The 18,988-nt window shown below is 48.4% G+C and overlaps 1 protein-coding gene across 2 annotated transcripts in view; it reads right to left on the reverse strand.

Annotated features, from left to right (window-relative positions):
* Smad3 (SMAD family member 3) overlaps window positions 1-7,388 on the reverse strand; it is a 107,273-nt gene extending 99,885 nt beyond the window's left edge. The window contains exon 1 of one of the 2 annotated variants that reach the window (XM_090358142.1): window positions 6,667-7,388. In XM_090358142.1, the coding sequence (XP_090214268.1) occupies window positions 6,667-6,872 (206 nt within the window). In that variant the 5' untranslated portion in view covers window positions 6,873-7,388. The remainder of the gene's footprint in view (window positions 1-6,666) is intronic. The other variant, XM_090358141.1, reaches the window with a different exon arrangement.
* Between the last annotated feature and the right edge of the window lie 11,600 nt (window positions 7,389-18,988).

Consider the following 18,988-nt stretch of genomic DNA (forward strand, 5'->3'; position numbering starts at 1 on the left):
ACCCAGTGCTTCATGTATGCTAGGCATGCACTGTACCACTAGGCCATGCTCCTGGTCCCAACATTTAAGTTTTTTTTATGTCTTTGCAAAACTTCTTAAAAATACTGTTACTAGAGTTCTTCTGTCCTTCCAGACACTCAGGTTAATGAAATTTATTTTCAGCAAGTATGCTAACCAGAGAAATGAAATACCAGGTTGTACCAAACCAAATGCTAAAAGTATATAATCACCTATAAGTTCCCTAATTGTTTTTGTTTTTAATATTCATTTATTTTTACAGTACTGGGGTTTGAACCTTGGGCTTTTTGCTTGATCTGCTTGTGAGCAAGATGGGTACTTTACCACCTGAGCCACACCTCCAGCCAAGTTTTTTGCCTGCTACTCAGGAAATGGAATCTTGTAGACTTTCAAACTGTGATCTTTCTGATGTCAGCTTCCTGAGTAGCTAGCATAACTAGCGAGTACTAGGATAATCAACTCAGATTCCCAGGTCTAACTTTTTTTAATTTTTCACTTACTTCTCGTGTTATGGTTTGTTTGGGTTTTTTTTTTTACATTTTTAAGTAGTTGGACAAAGAACTTTCAACACGTCAGATTATGAGTATATCTTTATCACCATCGTTATTTTCACAATTCCCTCATCTCTCCCAACCCCACCCACCCTTCTTACTACAGAGAAGGTATTCTAACAAGACACTGCACCTTACCTCATCGCAGCCCTTCGCCTAAGTGACAAGCTAAAAATATTAAGGACAGCACTCAGCTTCACAAAACACAAGAGGTAAAAATTATGTATGTGCACTCATGCCAGTAACAGGGCTTGAACTTAAGCCCTCACAGCCTCCCACCCTGCTTGGCATTTTCATTCAAGGCTGATGCTCTCTTGCTTGAGCCACAGCAACATTTCTGACTTTGGGGGAGGAGTGGTTAATTGGAGATAAGAGTCTTTTTTGCCCAGGCTGACCTTGAACCTCAATCCTCAGATCTCAGTCTCCTGAGTAGCTAGGATTACAGGTATGAGCCACCAAAGATATCCAGGCAATTCTCCTCAGCTACTTAAAAGTTGCCACGAGCAACCTGCCACTGACCACAGCTCGTGTCTTTAGTGACCCAGCACACATTCACTTGGCTCCTCTCTCTCTCTTCCCACAGATTATCTGTGCCCCATACAGCAAGGAGTTTTACCACAGCCCTCATTCTCATCCTGGGGTGAGAATGAACAAAGCACGGGTACCCCACCTCGTTCATCACAGAAGGGTCTGCATGGGTGATTCAGTAGATTCATTCCATCATGGAATGATCTGGACAGAAGTCAAAACACACTTCCTTCAAGCTCTCTGATTTACAAAACACTTCCTCAGGCCTGTGGTAGTCACCCTGAGCTCACAGAGGCAAACAGGAAGTAAATTCCCAAACCCACCAGGTAAGAAAAAACGGCAGGCCCCAAGAAAACAAGTAGCTGTCATGTCATTTGCCACCACAATGACTTCTCCGTTTAAAAGAATCTTCATAACCTAAGCATTGGTGGCTTAGGCTTGGTATCCAAGCTACCCAGGGGACTGAGATCTGAGGATCAAGATTCAAAGCCAGCCCAGGCAAGAAAGTCCATGAGACTCTTATCTCCAATGAACCACCAAAAAAAAAAAAAAAGAGCCAGAAATGATGCTATGGTTCAAGTGGTAGAGCACCAGCTTAAGGGATCAAGACAGTGCTCGGGTTCTGAGTTCAAGCCTCAGTACCAGCACAAAAAAGAAAAAAAAAATAGAAGGAAAGAAAGAAGGAAGGGAGGGAGGGAGGAAAGAAGAGACAGAGGGAGGGAGAAAAGGAGGCAGGAAGGCAGATACGCAAGCAAGCATCCTAGACCCTTAAAAGCCCCTCCATATTAGCATGCACATTTCTTCTGATTGCTAGGACTACAAAAGAAACAACAGGTAGACAGACACTCAAATAATGCCCTATGAATATTTCCCTTACTGAAGCAAGCTCCCCACTGGCAGATCCTTTCTCAAATGTATCTTTTCATCCTTCCCTGGAGTCCCCTAACATTGACTCAGCTAAGGGAGGGGCGCAACAATACTCCTGACTCAACAAAGTATACCTGTACCATATGAGCTGCTGGAATGAGCCATCTGCAACATATGGGCTCCAACAGCCAACTTCTGAGTACCCTGGGGAATACCTGCATCAACCACCCGAGTCAGGTGGGCCCAGTGTGGGCGCCCTAACCAAGGTAAACAAGAGATGGACAGAGGATGTTACTGACCGCTCACGATTGATACAGAAGCCTATAAGGGATTGGACAGAATAGCCTGTAGCCCTCTGGTTTGGTGTGAATTTTGAAAGTCTTTTCCCAGGTGTGAGTAGTCTAACAAAATCCCAAGAGGAAGGCCAGGGATGAATAAGACCCTAAATTTAAATCCCATGACCACCAAAAATAAATAAATAAATAAAGTGATTCACAAGGCCTTAGTGGCTCACATCTGTAACTCAGCTACTCAGGAGACTGAGCTCTGACCATTAAGGTTGGAAGCCAACCCAGGTGGGAAAATCTGTAAGATTCTCACCTCCAACTAATCAGCCAAAAGCTGGAAGTAGAGGTGTGTCTCAAGTGGACAAGGACAGCCTTGAGGGTCAAGGCCAAGGGACAGTGCCTAGGCCCTAAGATCAAATCCCAGCAGGGGTAGGGGGAATTACACACACACACACACACACACACACACATATACCAGAAGGCCATAGCAAAAAGTGAGGTACACAAACAGAAAGATCTTGGTGTCAGAACTTGGTTCAGGTTTCCCATTCTCTCCCTCTGGATTCCACAGTTAGATGAAAAAAATAAAAAGCCCAAACTTAAGGTTTTCTTAAGCCTTAAGTCTGGCCCAGCTCCCAAACAAGTAGGCTAAATCGAACCCCTGGCTTCATTCTAGGTAAGAGCTTTACTAGCTGGGCTACATCTCCACCCTGTTTTACTTTGGGGGTTTCTGTTTTTGGTAACAAGATCTCACTGCTACCTTCATGTTGGTCAACCTCACACCTGCCCTCTGTGCCTCTGCCTACCTAGTAGCTGGAATGGCAGACATGCACCACCACTCCCAATTTCAACACCCCTCCTCTGCTTGCACCTTCCCTCCGGTGCAGGTACGGAACCTGTGGCTACGACTAGCTTCTCTGTACTCTGAGTCAAACTCTTCCCACATAGATGACATCTCCTTAACAGTCTTCAACATCAGTAACGCCTGTTATCAGTCCAGCTCTCCTGATCGCACAGAGCCCAAAGAACTCTTGGCAGGCCTCATCAGACGAAAGGCTCCTCAAAGCCTCACAAGAATATTCTGAGCCCCAGCATTCTTGCCCCCAGTGAGCTGGCTAAGTTATAGACTAGCCAGTCTCCTCAAAGGCAGCCAGAAGCAAGCAGTGTGATAAGCAATAGACAAGGCTAACCCAGACATGTGGTCACCAATAGCAGAAAGCCACCAGCCACCTCCCCAAGATATACATGGCTTTTACTTTTCTGTCCACAACCCAAACAAGCAGCAACTGTTGTCAAAGGAGACAAGGTATCCCCAGAGGTGTGGGCACAAGACCCAGAGATACAAATCTATTTTATTCTGACCTACGCAAACCACTGGGTGTGTCTGTTTAGGGATGGAAGTATGGCTTGCATGGTAGAGCGCTTACCTAACATGGAAAAGGTCCTGGGTTCAATCCTCAGCATGAGAAAATAAAAACCTCTGCTTCACTGGGTGCTAGTGGCTCAATTCCTATCATCCTGGCTACTTAAGAGGCTGAGATCTGAAAACTGTGGTTCAAAGCCAGCCTGGGCAGAGGAGGCCCTGATTTTCTCCAATGAACCACAAAAAGCCAGAGTAAAGGTGTGGCTCAAGCAGTAGAGCCCCAGCCTCTGAGTTCAAGTTCTAATATGTCCCCCCCACACACACATATTAACTATACTTTGGCATTAGGTCCTTTCTAGGTGGGCAGAAGCTGCCTGGACAAGCTGACTGGAATTCTCAGAAACATTTCCAGAGTTCACTTGCCTCAGCCGGCTGATGGAGGGCTAAGAAAGAGGAAGGCGAGAAAGGCCTACAAGATTAAAGCCAGAGGTCCACGATTCACCCCTGGCTCAGGGTACTTAGCACTAACAAAGAATGCTGACTGGGTTTGGGAGTTTGGCCTACTGGTAGAGTGCCTGTCTAGCATGCACGAAGACCAGGGTTCAATTCCTCAGTACCACATACATAGAAAGAAGCCGGAAGTGGTGCTGAGGCTCAGGTGGTAGAGCTCTAGCCTTGAGAAAGTCCAAGGACAGTGCTCAGGCCCTGAGCTCAAGCCCAGGGGGACGGAAAAAAAAAATGTTGACTGCACAGCACAGCCCAAAGCTGCACAAGGAACCTTGAGAGTCTCCTGTTTACCATGCACCCTGTTCACCCCTCTCTGAAGAGTACTCCTCCTGAAACACAAGGCCCTCTTAGGCCTCCCTTATCTGTTTTTCCAGAGGCTGCTTTCCTTCTATCTTTCTTCAAGGACCTTCATAAAACCATAGGAGAATGCTTTGTAAACTGTGCAGCACTTTCTCCAGCTGCCTGGATTTTTGTTTTGTTTCAGGTTAATAACTGAAACCAGTCTGAGTTTATTTCAAGGCATTACTCCTTGATGCACCTGCACAGATTAGAAAGACAGTTTACAGACAAATTATTCCAGAGATAGAGAATGGCCCTCACTCACCTGCCTCCTCCAAGCCACTAAAAGTAAAATGAATTAAGAACTACAGCTAAGAACACAACCAGGTGACCATCCATCAGATCTCCACATCTCCTCCCCTCCCTGAAGTCTATCTACTTTGGCTCAGAATCTCAGATCCCCAGTGTCATCTGGCATCCATCTCCCCTTATTGACTAAGATCCACCCAGTTTTGCTTTTTGTTTTTCTTTTTTTTTTTTTTTTCTGCCAGGCCTGGCGTTTGAACTCAGGGCCTGGGCACTGTCTTTGGGCTTTCTCAAGACTAGCCACAGCACGACTTCCAGCATTTTTTTGTGTATGTGGAACCCAGGAGTCGAACCAGGGCACTCTACCACTAGGCCACACTCATGGCCTTTTTTTTTTTTTTTAAAAAAAAAGCAAACTAGTAAATGCAGCAATGGTGCTCACTAGACACTGTGTGGATAATGAACTCTGCAACTTGTGGGTGGGGATGGGAGGGGAAAACTGGGAGAGAGTGAGGAAAAGGGGTGACTCTTTACCTGACTTATGTAACTGCAACCCTTCTAGACATCACCTATAGGATAACAATTTTTTTTTATTTAAACTACTTTTTTAAATAAGCAATTCCCAGCAAATGTGGCATTTGTTTCAGGGAGGGCCAGCCATGGGAGATGATTTCTGTTGACACGGCTGGTGGCCTTACAGTTGCTTCAGGCAGGTGGCCTAGGACTGTATATGACAATTCTGTGGCTCAGAACTTGGGGACCTTCTACTCATTCCTCTATTGCCTGGAGCCGCCCCCCTCCCCAAAGAAACACATGGACCTTCTCACTTGGTTTGGAATGGAGACTTTAAAGAGGAGTGAGAAGTCGAAACTAGAGGGACAAGGTGACCCTACCCCAATTCCCAGCGGGACATCACCAGAAGGCCCTGAGAGAGGAGAGGAGTCACTGACCCCTTCATCAGCCATCTGTGAGCTCCCAGCCCCGACTTCGCCAGCCCAATGGGAAGGATAAAGGAGGCCAGGACAGATGGTTCCAAGGCTTTGGAGAAGTGGGCTCTACAGGAATGCAGGAGGCCCGTTTGGGGTGTGTTTTGTTATCCGTTGGGAGCTAAGCTAGCCTCTCGCTGTGTTCTACAGACTGCAATATTTTAGACGGAAGAAAAAAAAAAGGAGGGGGACAAAAATCAATCAAGAGTGGGGGGGGTGGAAAGGAGAAGACCCTCCTGGTGGCAGTCAGAAAGAGAGAAAGAGGAGGGGGGAGAGAGAGAGAGCAGCAACTAAGTGCATGCGTGCATGGGGGGGGCGGGAGACTGGCACAACGAGTCTAAAAATACTCGATCAAAAAAAAAAAAAGAAAATTAAAAATGCTAATCCCGAAAGGCAAAGAAAAGAAGGAAGAAGAAGGAATCTGTCAATCACCCAGGCTGCTCCTCACCCACAGCCCCAGCTGTACCGACTGCATTCCTGCAGACAAGGAGAGAAGTGTGGGGAAGAGGGGGGTGGGGGGCCCGGAGTGAAGAAAAGAAAAGGAGAGACACACACGGCCACCTCCACGAGCGCGGGCCGCGGGGCGGAGGAGGGGCCCGGGCCGCCTCGGAGCCGAACAAAGCGGGGCCTCAACTTCCAGCCGGGGAGAGAGAGGGAGAGGAAGCAGGGGAGGTGTGTGTGTGTGTGCAGGGGAGGATGGGGGGGGGAGAACCAATCTCAGCTGCACCCCCTGTTCCCGGGGGGTGAGATGAGGTGTCGGGGGGGGGGGGAGTGAATGCAAAGACTTAGGAAAATCCAGAGTGGCCGCCGCGTGGAAGCCGAGGCTCTCCAATGTTGGCCAACCCCGGAGGAGGTTGGGTGGAGGGTGGAGTTTCTCCATCGCCTCCCGGGCACCCCCCGCCCCGCACACACACCCCGTCCCCACGCTCTCCGGGCCGCCCCCAGCCCTCCCTGCACACGCGCCCCCACGCCACCTGGGGATGGTGATGCACTTGGTGTTGGCGTTCTGCGTGGTGATGGCCTTCTCCAGCTCGTCCAGCTGCCCCGTCTTCTTGAGCTTCTTCACCAAGCTCTTCACCGCCTTCTCGCACCATTTCTCCTCCTGGCCGTTCTGTTCGCCCTTCTTCCAGCCCAGCAGGCGCTTCACGATCGGCGGGGTGAAGGGCAGGATGGACGACATGGCTGGCCGCGCGGGGCGTCCGCGCCTCCCCCCCCTCCTCGGAGGAGGGGAGAAGGAGAGAGGGGAGGGGGTGAGGCTGGACGCGCGGCTGGACTCCCGGGGAGGAGAGAGGCGCACGCAGAGCGGATCTCGGCGTGGGAGGTGTGGGGGGGGGAACCCCCACGCGTCGTCCCCCCCCTCAACTTCTTCAACAACTCTTGGCGAACTTGTCGAGGCGCCCGGCCGGGCCGCGGCGCTGCTAAGCCTGGCGGGGACACGGCGCGCGCGCGGCCCTGCGCCCCAGCGGCTCCCCAACGCGGGAGAAGGGCGAGTGGCCTGCGGGGCCGGGAGGACCGGAGAGCGGGCGGCGGTGGCGGGGCGGGCCAGGCCCCGAGCGCGCGCGGGGCGGAGGCGGTGGCCGCGGAGACTCCGAGTGAGTGGCACAGAAAGTTTGGGGTTTCCGCACGGGATGGCTGCAGTTTGGGGTGCCGCCTTCGGGAAGGAAAAGTCCAACACCCCGTCCTCCCCCCCCACCCCACAAACACTTCAACCACACCAAACTCTGCCCGTCCCGATCGCCATGAGGAGCAGATTCGTCCGGCCTCGGCGACCTGGCCTCCCTCCCCGGCCCTTCTCCTCCTCCGCCTCCTCCTCTGCGCTCGCTCGCTCGCTCGCTGGCCGGGCCCCGGGGCGTGCGCCGCGCTCCCGCTCCGCTCCCGCCCGCTCCGAAGTCTATGTTTCATGCAAATCCGCGTGCAGCCTCTTTTCCATCGCTGTCACCGCCCCCTCGACGCCGGGGCTCCCCGCTCCTCCCCTGCGCCCCGCCGCCTTCCAGTCCCTCCTCCACCGCTCTCCCCGGGCGCCCGGCCCGCCTCCCCGTCCCCGCCCCGCGCCGCGCACGCCCACGTGGGGCGACCCGGGCCGGGGAGGCCGGCCTGGCTGCAGCGCGCGGGGGGGACTTTGCGTGGCCTGGAGCCACGGGGTGGGGGGCAGCCGGGGGGTCCCCCAACTCCACGCCCCCAGGGAGCGCACGGTTTGGGAAAGTTCGGTTGGAGCTGGGGGCGGAAGAGGGGTGGGAGTGTGTGGGGGGGGACTGGCCGGGCACCCCCTGAACGGTTCTGGACCCAAGACCAGAGGGGTCCAGGGGAAGGTTCGAAGCCCAGGAAGTCGGGGCGCGCACTGATCCCCTGTCGGGGCCTTGGCTGTGAGCCAGAGACTCGGGAACTGTTTGTAACTTCTCCTCGGTGAGGTCACACCGGCCATTGCCCTTGGACTGCGTGCGGAGGAGGAGCTGGAAAGGGGGGAGCGGGAGGGGGAAGTAAGCTCTTAAAAGAATTAGGAGGGGGGACCCAGTGACACCCCCCAAACAATAAGCTGGAGCCCTGGGATCTCCTGGGCCTTGTGAACTCGAGCGCTTGGCAGAAAATAAGACCTCAAACACATCTGTGGAGTCCGTGTAGGAATGGATGGGGGGCTTTGGAATTCTAGAAGGAACCAGACCTTTTGTTTTCCAAGCAGTGCCTTCGTGGAAGCTAGAAGGAGAGCAGAGGGTTGGGAACATTCAGAGTTAGCCCGGGTGGAGAGTTGGGGAAACACTGGTACTCAGAGACGCTTTGGGGCTCTCACATCCCGCCAGCAGAATTCGGGGTGCCTGCCCACAGGCCCCCCTCAGTGGCTTTGGGGAGTTACAGCAGTTCTCCCCAGAACCTTTTCCCTGACCTGCCACCCCCACCCCTCCACTATCAGCTAACTCAGTAGCTAAGGCTTTGTTTGTTTTTAACACCAGGAAAAACCCCATGGTGAGAAAGAAGTTATCTGCAAACCAAGGCCTGGTGCAGAGTTAACGACTTGTGAGTGGCTGCGAATCCACAAAGCCAGGCCCAAGCAGCGGGGGAGGTGAAGTGGGAGGGGGGGGGGTTGCTGGCCCTAGATGGCCTTGTTGCAGAGCTGAGCAGGGCCTTCCCTGAAAGGAGAATTTCTGAGCGACTCCTCCAGGTAAGCCCGCTTCCCAACCCTTAAGAGAAAGAAGAGATGCCTGGTGCTCAGACCTGTAATCCTAGCTACTCAGGAAGCTGAGATCAGAAGATCATGGTTGGCCACGATACTTATCTCCAGTTAACCAGCCCAAAAGCAGGAAGTACAGCTGTGGCTCAAGTGGTTGAACACTAACTAGCCTTGAGTGAAAAAGCTAAGGCACAGCACCTAGGCCCTGAGTTCAAGACAGACAAGAGGGACGGGGAAACACGTCCTAATTATCATGTCAGACTTCCTCTGAGGCAGTCTTCACGGTGGTAGATATCACAGACGTAAATGTCCTTAGTCTTCAGGCTTACACTGGCACAAAAATGTCTCAGGAATTCTAAGAGTAGAGCTGGGACTTAAACCAGGGCATTTAGGTGATCTTGTACCTTCTACACAGCTACCTTACAGAGTTCTGAAAAGCAGGATGACCTAAATGAGGGAGCTCTTTGTAAATATATATATATATATATATATATGTATATGTTCTTTACACAGGTGTACTGTTGTGACATTGCACAAATGTTTGCTCACTTGTGACTTGGAGCTACAAATGGCTTTTCCTCGAAGCCTCCTAGGGTGGATAGCTGGAGGACTATACAAAGCTTGGCAGATAGCCCAGTGCTGGACAGGAGTCCAACCATATGTGGGTCCCCAGCTAAGGCCCTGTAGAGGGGTGTGGCCAAGGAGCTCCACCCACTTAGCTCCACCCACTTATCTACCAGAACCTCTATGATGCAGCCCTCCTCATTTCTGGGAACTCCAAAGTGAAAAAGATAAAGGTCCCTAACCCAAGGAGCCCAAATTCAAAGAGTTGGAATGAGCCTAGGAGGGCAGGGAAAGACCGAAAGAGCCCCTGCAGTGATGACCTTCCAGGAAAAGGTGAATTTTTTATTTTTTTATTTATTTATGGTTTTTTGTTTTTTTTTTTTTTGCCAGTCCTGGGCTTGAGCTCAGGGCCTGAGCACTGTCCCTGGATTTTCTCAAGGCTAGAGCTCTACCACTTGAACCTCAGCACCACTTTGGGCTTTTTTCTAGGTATATGGTACCGATGAATCAAACCCGGTCTTCATGCATGCTAGGCAAGCACTCTACTGCTAGGCCAAACTCCTGGCCCACAAAAGGTGAATTTTATCCAGAATATCAAGTCAAAAAAAAAAATCCATCTTTCAAGTGGGAGGCAAATCAAGTACAAGAGGCTCTGGCAGCATCCCTTGCTTTTTTGTGTGTATGTATACCTGTACTGAAGCTTGAACTCAGGGCCTGGGCACTGTCCTTTTGTTTTTGTTTTTTATTTTTATTCAAGGCTGGAAGAGTGCCACCAAAGACACAGCTCAACTTCCATTAATTTTGACGGTGAATGGGCAGTAAGAGTCTCCACAGATTTGATTTCCTGCTCAGGTTGCCTTTGACCCTCACATCTTGGCCTCCCCAGTAGCTGGGATTACAAGCATGAGTCATTGGCAACCAGCATGCAAATTAACTCTTATTCCCCCCCCCCCTGAAGTTGAACTCTGGGCCTCTGCTCTGTCTATGAGCTTCTTTTTGTTCTACCACTTGAGCCACAGCACCGCTTCTGACATTCCCTGAGTCGTTTATTGGAGATAAAAGTCTCCAATAGACTTTGCTGCTTCAGTTGGCTTCAAGCTACAATCTTCAGAACTTGGCCTTTTGAGTAGTTAAGACTGCAGGTGAGAGCCACCTGCCTGGCTGCAAATCTAACTCTTAAGACAGCCAGACCAAGCGCAAAGGGCTCTGGCTCCATCCCTTGTTTGGAATCTGCCTCTTTCTGCCTCTATCTTGCTCTCTCTGGAGGAAATCATTCTTTTTGTTCAGATTGGCAAATCCAGAAACAGCATTAGAAGCATCTGTGGCTCATAGCTGTCATTCTAGCTACTTGGGAGGCTGAGATTTGAGGATCAAAGTTTGAAGCCAGTCTAGGCACACAAAACAGAGTCTGTTATTTCCTATTGACCAGCAAGAAAGGAAGGAAGGAAGAAATGGCTCAAGTATTAGAGTGTTAGCCTTGACCAAAAAATGAAAGGAAAGTGAGTGCCCATGCCCTGAGTTCAAGCTCCAATGCCAGCAGCAAAAGAAGAGGACAGGCTGGATTCTTATGGCTCACACCTACAATCCTAGCTACTCAGGAGGCTGAGATCTGAGGATCTTGATTCAAAGCCAGCCTGGGCACAAAAAGTCCAGTTAAACCAGAAAACCAGAAGTGGTGTTGTGGCTCAAGAGGTAGAGCGCTAGCCTTGAGCTGAAGAGCTCAGGAACAATGCCTAGGCTGAGAGTTCAAGCCCCACAACCAGCCAAAAAAAAAAAAAAAAAAGAGGAGGGAGAAGGAAGAAGAGATGGAAGAGGAAGAAGAAAAGAATTTTTAAAAAGAGAGGAAGGAAGGGAAGAAGGAAAAGTCATTATGATCCTTCTCCAGCGCAAGGCTTTTCTTTCACACAGACATAAGGAAAGCGATTTACACCTTAGAGGGACTAGCCAGAGAAAATGGAGGATTCCATTCCCGGCACCCCACCTTCAAGATGACTTGCCAGTCATCTTGTTAGAGTGATTAGACCACATTTTCCTCTTCTCCCTTCCCATGCTAGTACGCTCAGTGTGACAGGGATCACATGGGCATGTAAAAATAAAGTGCAAGTCTAAAAGTGCTGTTTCTGGGTGCTATTTCTCCTCTGGCCTCTCCACGAGAAGAGTTAAGGGCTGGAAGAGCTGGGGTGAGTGTGTGTGTGTGTGTGTGTTGGGGGGGAGGGGTTGGTTGTCATAGTCCAGTCTCCTCTAGCCCTGAGAAAGGCTGGAGGGTGGTGTGGTTGGACTGTAACTTTCAGATACTTACAGCTCCATGTTGGTACCTGGGCTTGTGGACCCCAGCCAGACCCGTTCTGAGAGGTGAGATTTGTCCTTGGTAGGAAAACACTAGCCCAGTTAATTTTTCATCATGGTTAAGTACAAAGTTCAAGAGAGGTAGGACAGGGTGGAGGAGAGCGTTCTATTTCCCTGTAGGCCTTCTCATCAAGAAGAAAGGAGGAGCCTTCGGGAATATTGTCATGGAAGCCAAGAGGGGGACTGCTGTGAGGGTTATTTTCCCACTAGCTAAAAATCAACATGGGGTAACTGCAGAAAGCAATTATTTACTGGCTGGGAGATGGCCTCCATCTACACTAAAGCCAGAACTCTGTCCACAGCACTGCACATAGCTATATAGGTAGATTGGGCTTACCCATAGAGTTCATTCTTTCTAGGTGAGTCATTGGGAAAATAATCCATGAGTCAGTGTTCTCAACCAACAAATGAAAATGACAAGCCTGCTTCTTAGCATTGCTGGCTGAGATTAAATTATGTCACATTTGCTAAGGGCATCCCACTAGAGCATTAACACACAGGCCATGGGTTCAAGCCCCATGACCCACTAAGAACCCCACTTCAAAGCCAACCAGGGCAGAAATTCTGAAACTCTTATCCTTAATTAACCAGCAAAAATCTGCCAGTAGAACTGTAGCTCAAGTGGTAGAGCTCTAGCTTTGAGCAAAATAGCTAAAGGGAGCTAAAAGTCCTGAGTTCAAGTCCCAGTACTGGCACCAAAACAAAACAAAACAAAAAAATAGTTATAAGGGAGTGAGACACTGGTGGCTAACTACTGTAATGCCAGTCACTCAGTAGGCTGAGACATGAAGAATCAAGGTTTCTCCAGTTAACCAGCAAAATGTCAGATTGGAGGCAAGGCTCAACTGGTAAAGCATCAGCCATGAGCAAGAAAACTGAGCAAAATTACTAGACCTTATGTCCAGCTAGTATAGAGATTAAAAAAAACACACACACACACAGAAAAAGTTTTCAGTGAAAAGAGCTACTATATAAAACTTTATAGGTGAATAAAACAATTGTATCCATTTTGAAAGAAGTCATGCAAATAAAAATAATACAGGGGCCAGGAATGTGGCCTAGTGATAGAGTGCTTGCCTAGCATATAGCAAGCTCTGGATTTGATTCCTCAGTACTATATACACTGAAAAAAGCCCGAAGTGGTGCTATGGCTCAAGTAGTAGAGAGCTAGGCTTGAGAAAGCTGCTCAAGGACAGTGCTCGGGCCCTGAGTTCAAGTTCCAGGACTGGCAAAAAAAAATAACACACACTGAATTATTTCATAGTCAGCCATCCAAAGGGTTGATTTTTATTCTATTTTATTTGTTGTCAGACATGGGGCTTGGACTAGGGGCCTAGGCGCTGTGTCTGAGCAATTTAGCTCAAGGCTACAGCTGTACCCCTTGAGACACTGGCTACTTATGGTCTTCTAGTGATTAATTGGAGATAAGAGTCTCCCGGTCTTTAGGGTCTTTAGTGCCCGGGCTGGCTTTGCGCCGCAATCCTCAAGATTTCAGCCTCCAGAATAGCTAAGATTACAGGTATGAGCCACCAAACCTGGCTTGATTTTATTGTTGTTTTTTAAAAAAACAAACAAACAAACAAACAAATAAGTGTTAGAAAGGATGTAGGACTGGGAGTTTGGCCTAGTGGTAGAGTGCTTGCCTAGCATGCACGAAGACCCGGGTTCGATTCCTCGGTACCACATACATAGAAAAAAGCCAGAAGTGGTGCTAAGGCTCAAGTGGTAGAGCTCTAGCCTTGAGAAAGTTCAAGGACAGTGCTCAGGCCCTGAGCTCAAGCCCAAGACTGGCAAAAAAAAAAGGATGTCAAGAAACTGAGCCATTGTTCCTCAACTGCTGAGATGAAAGCAGTAGCTTTCTACCTCTGTAGAAATTAAAAATTAAACATAGAATTTGTTACTGTAGGACTGGCCAATTCTACCTCTGAGTTATCTGCACAAAAGAAATAAAAGGGGGCCGGGAGTTTGGCCTAGTGGTTAAAGTGCTTGCCTAGCATGCATGAAGACCCGGGTTCGATTCCTCGGTACCGCATACATAGAAAAAAGCCGGAAGTGGTGCTGAGGCTCAAGTGGTAGAGCTCTAGCCTTGAGAAAGTCCAAGGACAGTGCTCAGACCCTGAGCCGAAGCCCAGGACTGGCAAAAAAAAAAAAAAGAAATAAAAGCAAGGGCCCAAATACTTGCCATGCCATGTTTATAGTAACATTATTCATGCCAAAGGTGGAAGTCGCTCAAATGTATACCAAAAGAAAAGTGGATAGACCGAGTGTAATATAGAATATTATGTAACCTAAAAAAAAATAAATGAAATTTTGACTCACGCAATTACATTGCTAAGCCTGAAGAACACAATGCCAAGTAAAGTAAGCCAGCCACAGAAAGGCTGGTATTGTATAATTCCACTTACAGAGCTACCCAGAGCAGTCACATTCTTCAGTGACAGAAGGCAGGTGACAGTCACTAAGGTCTACAATGAGGGACAATGGGAATTACTATTTCATGGTACAGAGTTTCAGGTGGGAAGAGGGAAAACTTGTGAAAGTGTGTGGCACCACAGAGCTGCACACTTAAATGATTCAAGTGGTACGTGGGCTCTGGTGTCTCACACCTATAATTCTAGCTACTCAGGAGGCTGAGATTTGAGGATCAGAGTTTGAAACTAGTCTAGGCAGGAAAATCTGTTAAGACTCTTCTCCACTTAACTGAAAAAAAAAAAAAGCTGGAAGTGGAGCTGTGACTCAAGTGATAGAAAGCCAACCTGAGTTTAAAAGCCACAGGGTGGGGCCCTGAGTTCAAGTACCAATACCAGAACAAGAAAGAAAAACAGACAAAGGTAGGGGTGGGGAAGAGTGACACCCTGAATTCCCCGAATCACATGTACATCTAGTAATCTCTGTACCTTATGACATTCCCAAAGTGCATACAAACTAGCCAAAAGGAGACATTAACTTTAAGGTGAATATTTTTGGTTGATGTTATTGTAAAAATAAAATGTCTTCATTGTAGAAAAATGTTCAAAAACTTCAATGGGTTTTTTTTTAATATAATAAAAGGTAACTGGAATAGAATAGAAAAAACACACACACACAGGACTGACATACCTTGGAAACTATGCTAAGTGAATGAACCAATAACAGGAGACCACATACTGCAGGATTCATGTCTATGAAATGTCCTGAAGAAGCCAACCTTTGCCGAAATAAATGGATGGTTGCCAAGGGTTGGCAGTTTGAGGAAGGTAAGTGACTTCTGAGTTTCTTCCTGAGGTGATGGAAATTGGCAGTGGTGATCACACAAATTCTGTAAATACATTAAACATAACTGAATTGTACTTGGTCTGTTATGTGTGTTGGTCCTAGGGCTTGAACTCAGGTCTTCTCGCTCCTCCCTGGCTTTTTCACTCAAGGCCTAGTGCACTACCACTTGAGCCTCTGCTCCACTTCTGGCTTTTTTTTGGCAGTTAATTGGAAATAAGATTTGCATGGACTTTTCTAACATCTGAGCTGGCTTGGAACCCTGATCCTCAGAGCTCAGCCTTCTGAATAGCTAGGAGACAGGCATGAGCCACAGATGCCTGACTGTGGCTTAATGTGTCACACTGCTATCAACACTGGAAAAGAGCAAGTCTCTTCTGAAGCTTCATCAAATGGCTGTCACGACCTCCTCAGCCCCTTCCCCACCCTCTCAAAGACACTGATATCTCTTTTCTTTGACTTCCTTTCCCTGAGTGATTTTATGCACCCCTAAGGATTGCCTAACCCCATAAACTGACCTCAAAATGGTGTTTTCAGCCCAAACTTCTTGCCAAAGCTCTGATCTCAGTTATTCACCAGTCCCCCAGACTTCTCCACCCAGGGTCCCTCGGTCATCTCAGAGACAGCATTGATCCAGAGGCATCCCCAACAGCCTGCAGGCTCCCTCTCCACCCCACAGCCCTATACAATGTACCCCAACATCCAGCCCCCACATAATCCAGGCCCCCAACCATCAATGAGTACAACAATTTTTTAATTGTCTCCATTCTCTGCTCACTGCCAGAGTTAGCATTTGAAAACACAAATCTAATTTACATTTCTCCTTTATTTAAAAAAAAATGCTTTCAGTGATTTGAAACTATCACCAGTAATGCTGTCCAACAGAAACATGAGAGTGATACATGTGATTTTTAAGTTTTTCTTCAGGCCATGTTAGCTATAGGAAGAAAAGAACAGGTGACATACATTTTAAGAATGTATGTATTTGGGCCGGGAGTTTGGCCTAATGGTTAAAGTGCTTGCCTAGCATGCACGAAGACCCGGGTTTGATTCCTCGGTACTACATATGTAGCAAAAAGCCAAGAAGTGGTGCTGAGGTTCAAGTGATAGAGCTCTAGCCTTGAGAAAATCCAAGAACAGTGCTCAGGCCCTGAGCCCAAGCCCAGGACTGGCAAAAAAAAAAAAAGAAGAAGAAGAATATATGTATTTGGCAGGCAATGGTGGGTTCTAGCTAGTCAAGGGACTGGGATCTGAGGATCATGGTTCAAAGCCAGCTCCGGGAAGGAAAGTCTGTGAGACTCATATTTCCAATTAACTACTTTAAAAAAAAAAAAAAGAAGGAAGGAAGGAAGAAAAACACAGAAATGGATGTGCAGCTCAAAGTAGCAGAGCAATGGCCTTACACAAAAACTCAGGAACAATGTCCAGGGCCTAAATTCAAGCCACTGGCTCAGCACCCAAAACAAAACAATTTAAGGTTTTTTTAACTCTATAATAAAGTGTGTGTGTGTGTGTGTGTGTGTGTGTGTGTGTGTGTGTGCGCGCACACATGCTAGAACTGGGGCTTAAACTCAGGGCCTGGGCACTGTCCCTTAGCCACTCAGGGCTGGAGCTCTACCACTTGAGCCACACCTCCACTTTTTGGCTTCTCTGGGTGACTGATTAGAGATCATAGTTTCTACCCAGGCTAGCTTCACATCTCAGCCTCCTGAGTAGCTGGAATGACAGATGTGAGCCGTACGTGCCCTCTGTGCCTGGCTCCTGAAATTCCTTTTTTAACCTTTATCCTGGAGCTGCCCTGCTTCTGGTTGAAAATCGTTTGCCTTGCAGATTCTTCTAGCTCTGACCTAATTCCATTCTGGTCTTTGGGAATCCCCTAAACTAGATACAAATGACTGTGGGAGAAAAAAAAAAAAAAAAGACCTGGACTCCTTGTCAGTTTTAATCAACAGTTGAACAGAATCCCAGAAAGACCAAGACCACCCAGGAGGCCCAGATGACAGGAGGAAAGGAAATCTAAGGATCCTGAGACGCACATTGGACCATTACCTGAGCAGCTACTGTGAATCCGCGCAGGGTGCTTCGTGGAAGAAATACCATCAGCGACCAGCAGGGCTTCCGTGCCCTCCGGTGGCATCACCACTTTCATTCAGGAACCAGAACCCAGCTGTTCTCTTTCCACTTACTCCAGGAAACAGGGCAGGAGCTCATTTATCTAACTAATGGCTCTGCTGCCACTGTCCAACCCAGCACCTGGCACAAAACAGCCTCTCAGAAGATTTGAATGAATGAGTGAAAAAAACCCAAATGTACACTCACTCACAAAGGAACACGTCCTCCCCTTCAAGCCAGCTGGTAGAATTGAGCTCCCAGACAGCGTGCAACTTCTGTTCCCATAGGGGATCCTCTGTGCCCCACTCCCCCAACCCCGCCTCAGATTTTCCCAGGTGAGGCCCTGTTACCCTAACAATGTTCAAAGCACACAATTATGTGCTCTCCCTCACCCCAAACTCAGACCCCATTTTCTATAAGTTTGTGATATGCATTTGGGTTTGAGTCCAAGGCCTCCCATTTTTCTTGGTGTTTTTGCTCAAGGGTGATGCTTTACCACTTGAGCCACATCTCCACTTCCGGCCTTTTGCTGTTCACTGAAGAGAAGAATCTCATAGAATTTTCTTCTTGGGCTGGCTCCAAACCTTGATCCTCAGATCTCAGCCTCCCGAGTAGCTAGGATTACAGTTAGGAGCCACCACCAATGGGTGTGTGTGCTAGGGCTTGAACTCAGGGCCTGTGTGCTATCTCTGAGCTTCTACTCACGGCTAGTGCTCTATTACAAAAGCCACAACTCTATTTGGGGCTTCTTTAGTGATTAGTTAAAGAGAAGTATTTCATGGACTTTCCTGTCCCTGGGCTGGATTCAAACTGTGATCCTCAGTTCTCAAGCCTTCTAAGTAACTAGGATTACAGGCATGAGCTACTACCAGCAGTTGGCTTAAGTATATTTTTGAAGCAGATCTAAGACAGATTTTGGTAGGAAGACATTCATCTTCATGGAGCTGCTTCTGTGAAGTTAGGGGTTCAGGGAACGTACTCCAGCTATTTGCTTTGGGGTCGATTTCTGATCCTTCTGCAGGAACTTTTTTTTTTTTTTTCATAAAAAGTTGGTTAGCAGCTGGGAGGGGCGGGGTAGACAGATGTGGAAAGTCTAAGTACATATATTAATTATGAACGGGAACAGCATGTTTTCATTTTTATTTCAAACTAGGACTAAGAGAGTTTGCTGAACCCACATGTGTTCTCTCATTCTCCTCTCTTGCTCTCTCTCTCTCTCGCTCATATTGGCTCCGATGACTCAGACTGGACCCATAATCCAACATAGTACTACTTGGATCTAATTCCCTTCTGAGTGTTAGAAGGTATGGGCTGGGTACCCATCAAGTGCAGGCCCCCCCAGATAGGCTGGGTAACTAGGAGAGAGAGCATTTAGGCCAAAGGCAAAGCCCCCCTCCACACACACACACACACACACACACACACACACACACACTCACACACACACACTCACCTGATCACCTCCTAGCTGAAGCGGTGGGGGGAACTGAGCTTTGTTTGCAGGAACCCTGGGCTTTGCGATCAGAATCTCTACAAGGAAGCAATTTTGAGTTCAGTCCACGTGGGTAGGTGGTGCATTTCAGGGTTACTATTGTTCCTGCTGTAATCTTTGTGTAAGAGAGGCCTGGCTTCCTGAGCTATCTATGGCCTGTCTGATGGAGCCCAAAGATGAGTCCACAGATACCGGAAGCAAGGCCTCTCCACACTCCAGTCCCTGGGTCAAGAGGGGGAGAAATGGAAAAGGGGGCCTGTGGCACATATCCTGATCTAGTTTCAGAGTCGTGGGCAGGCACCGTGTGTAACGCCACGTTCCCGGGGAATCCGTAGTCTGTGGGACATCCTGTGACTGTTTTGTTTGG

The sequence above is a fragment of the Megascapheus bottae genome, chromosome 25 (assembly GCF_031878675.1).
Source record: "Megascapheus bottae isolate mThoBot1 chromosome 25, mThoBot2.hap1, whole genome shotgun sequence".
In the NCBI taxonomy this organism is placed as follows: domain Eukaryota; kingdom Metazoa; phylum Chordata; class Mammalia; order Rodentia; family Geomyidae; genus Megascapheus; species Megascapheus bottae.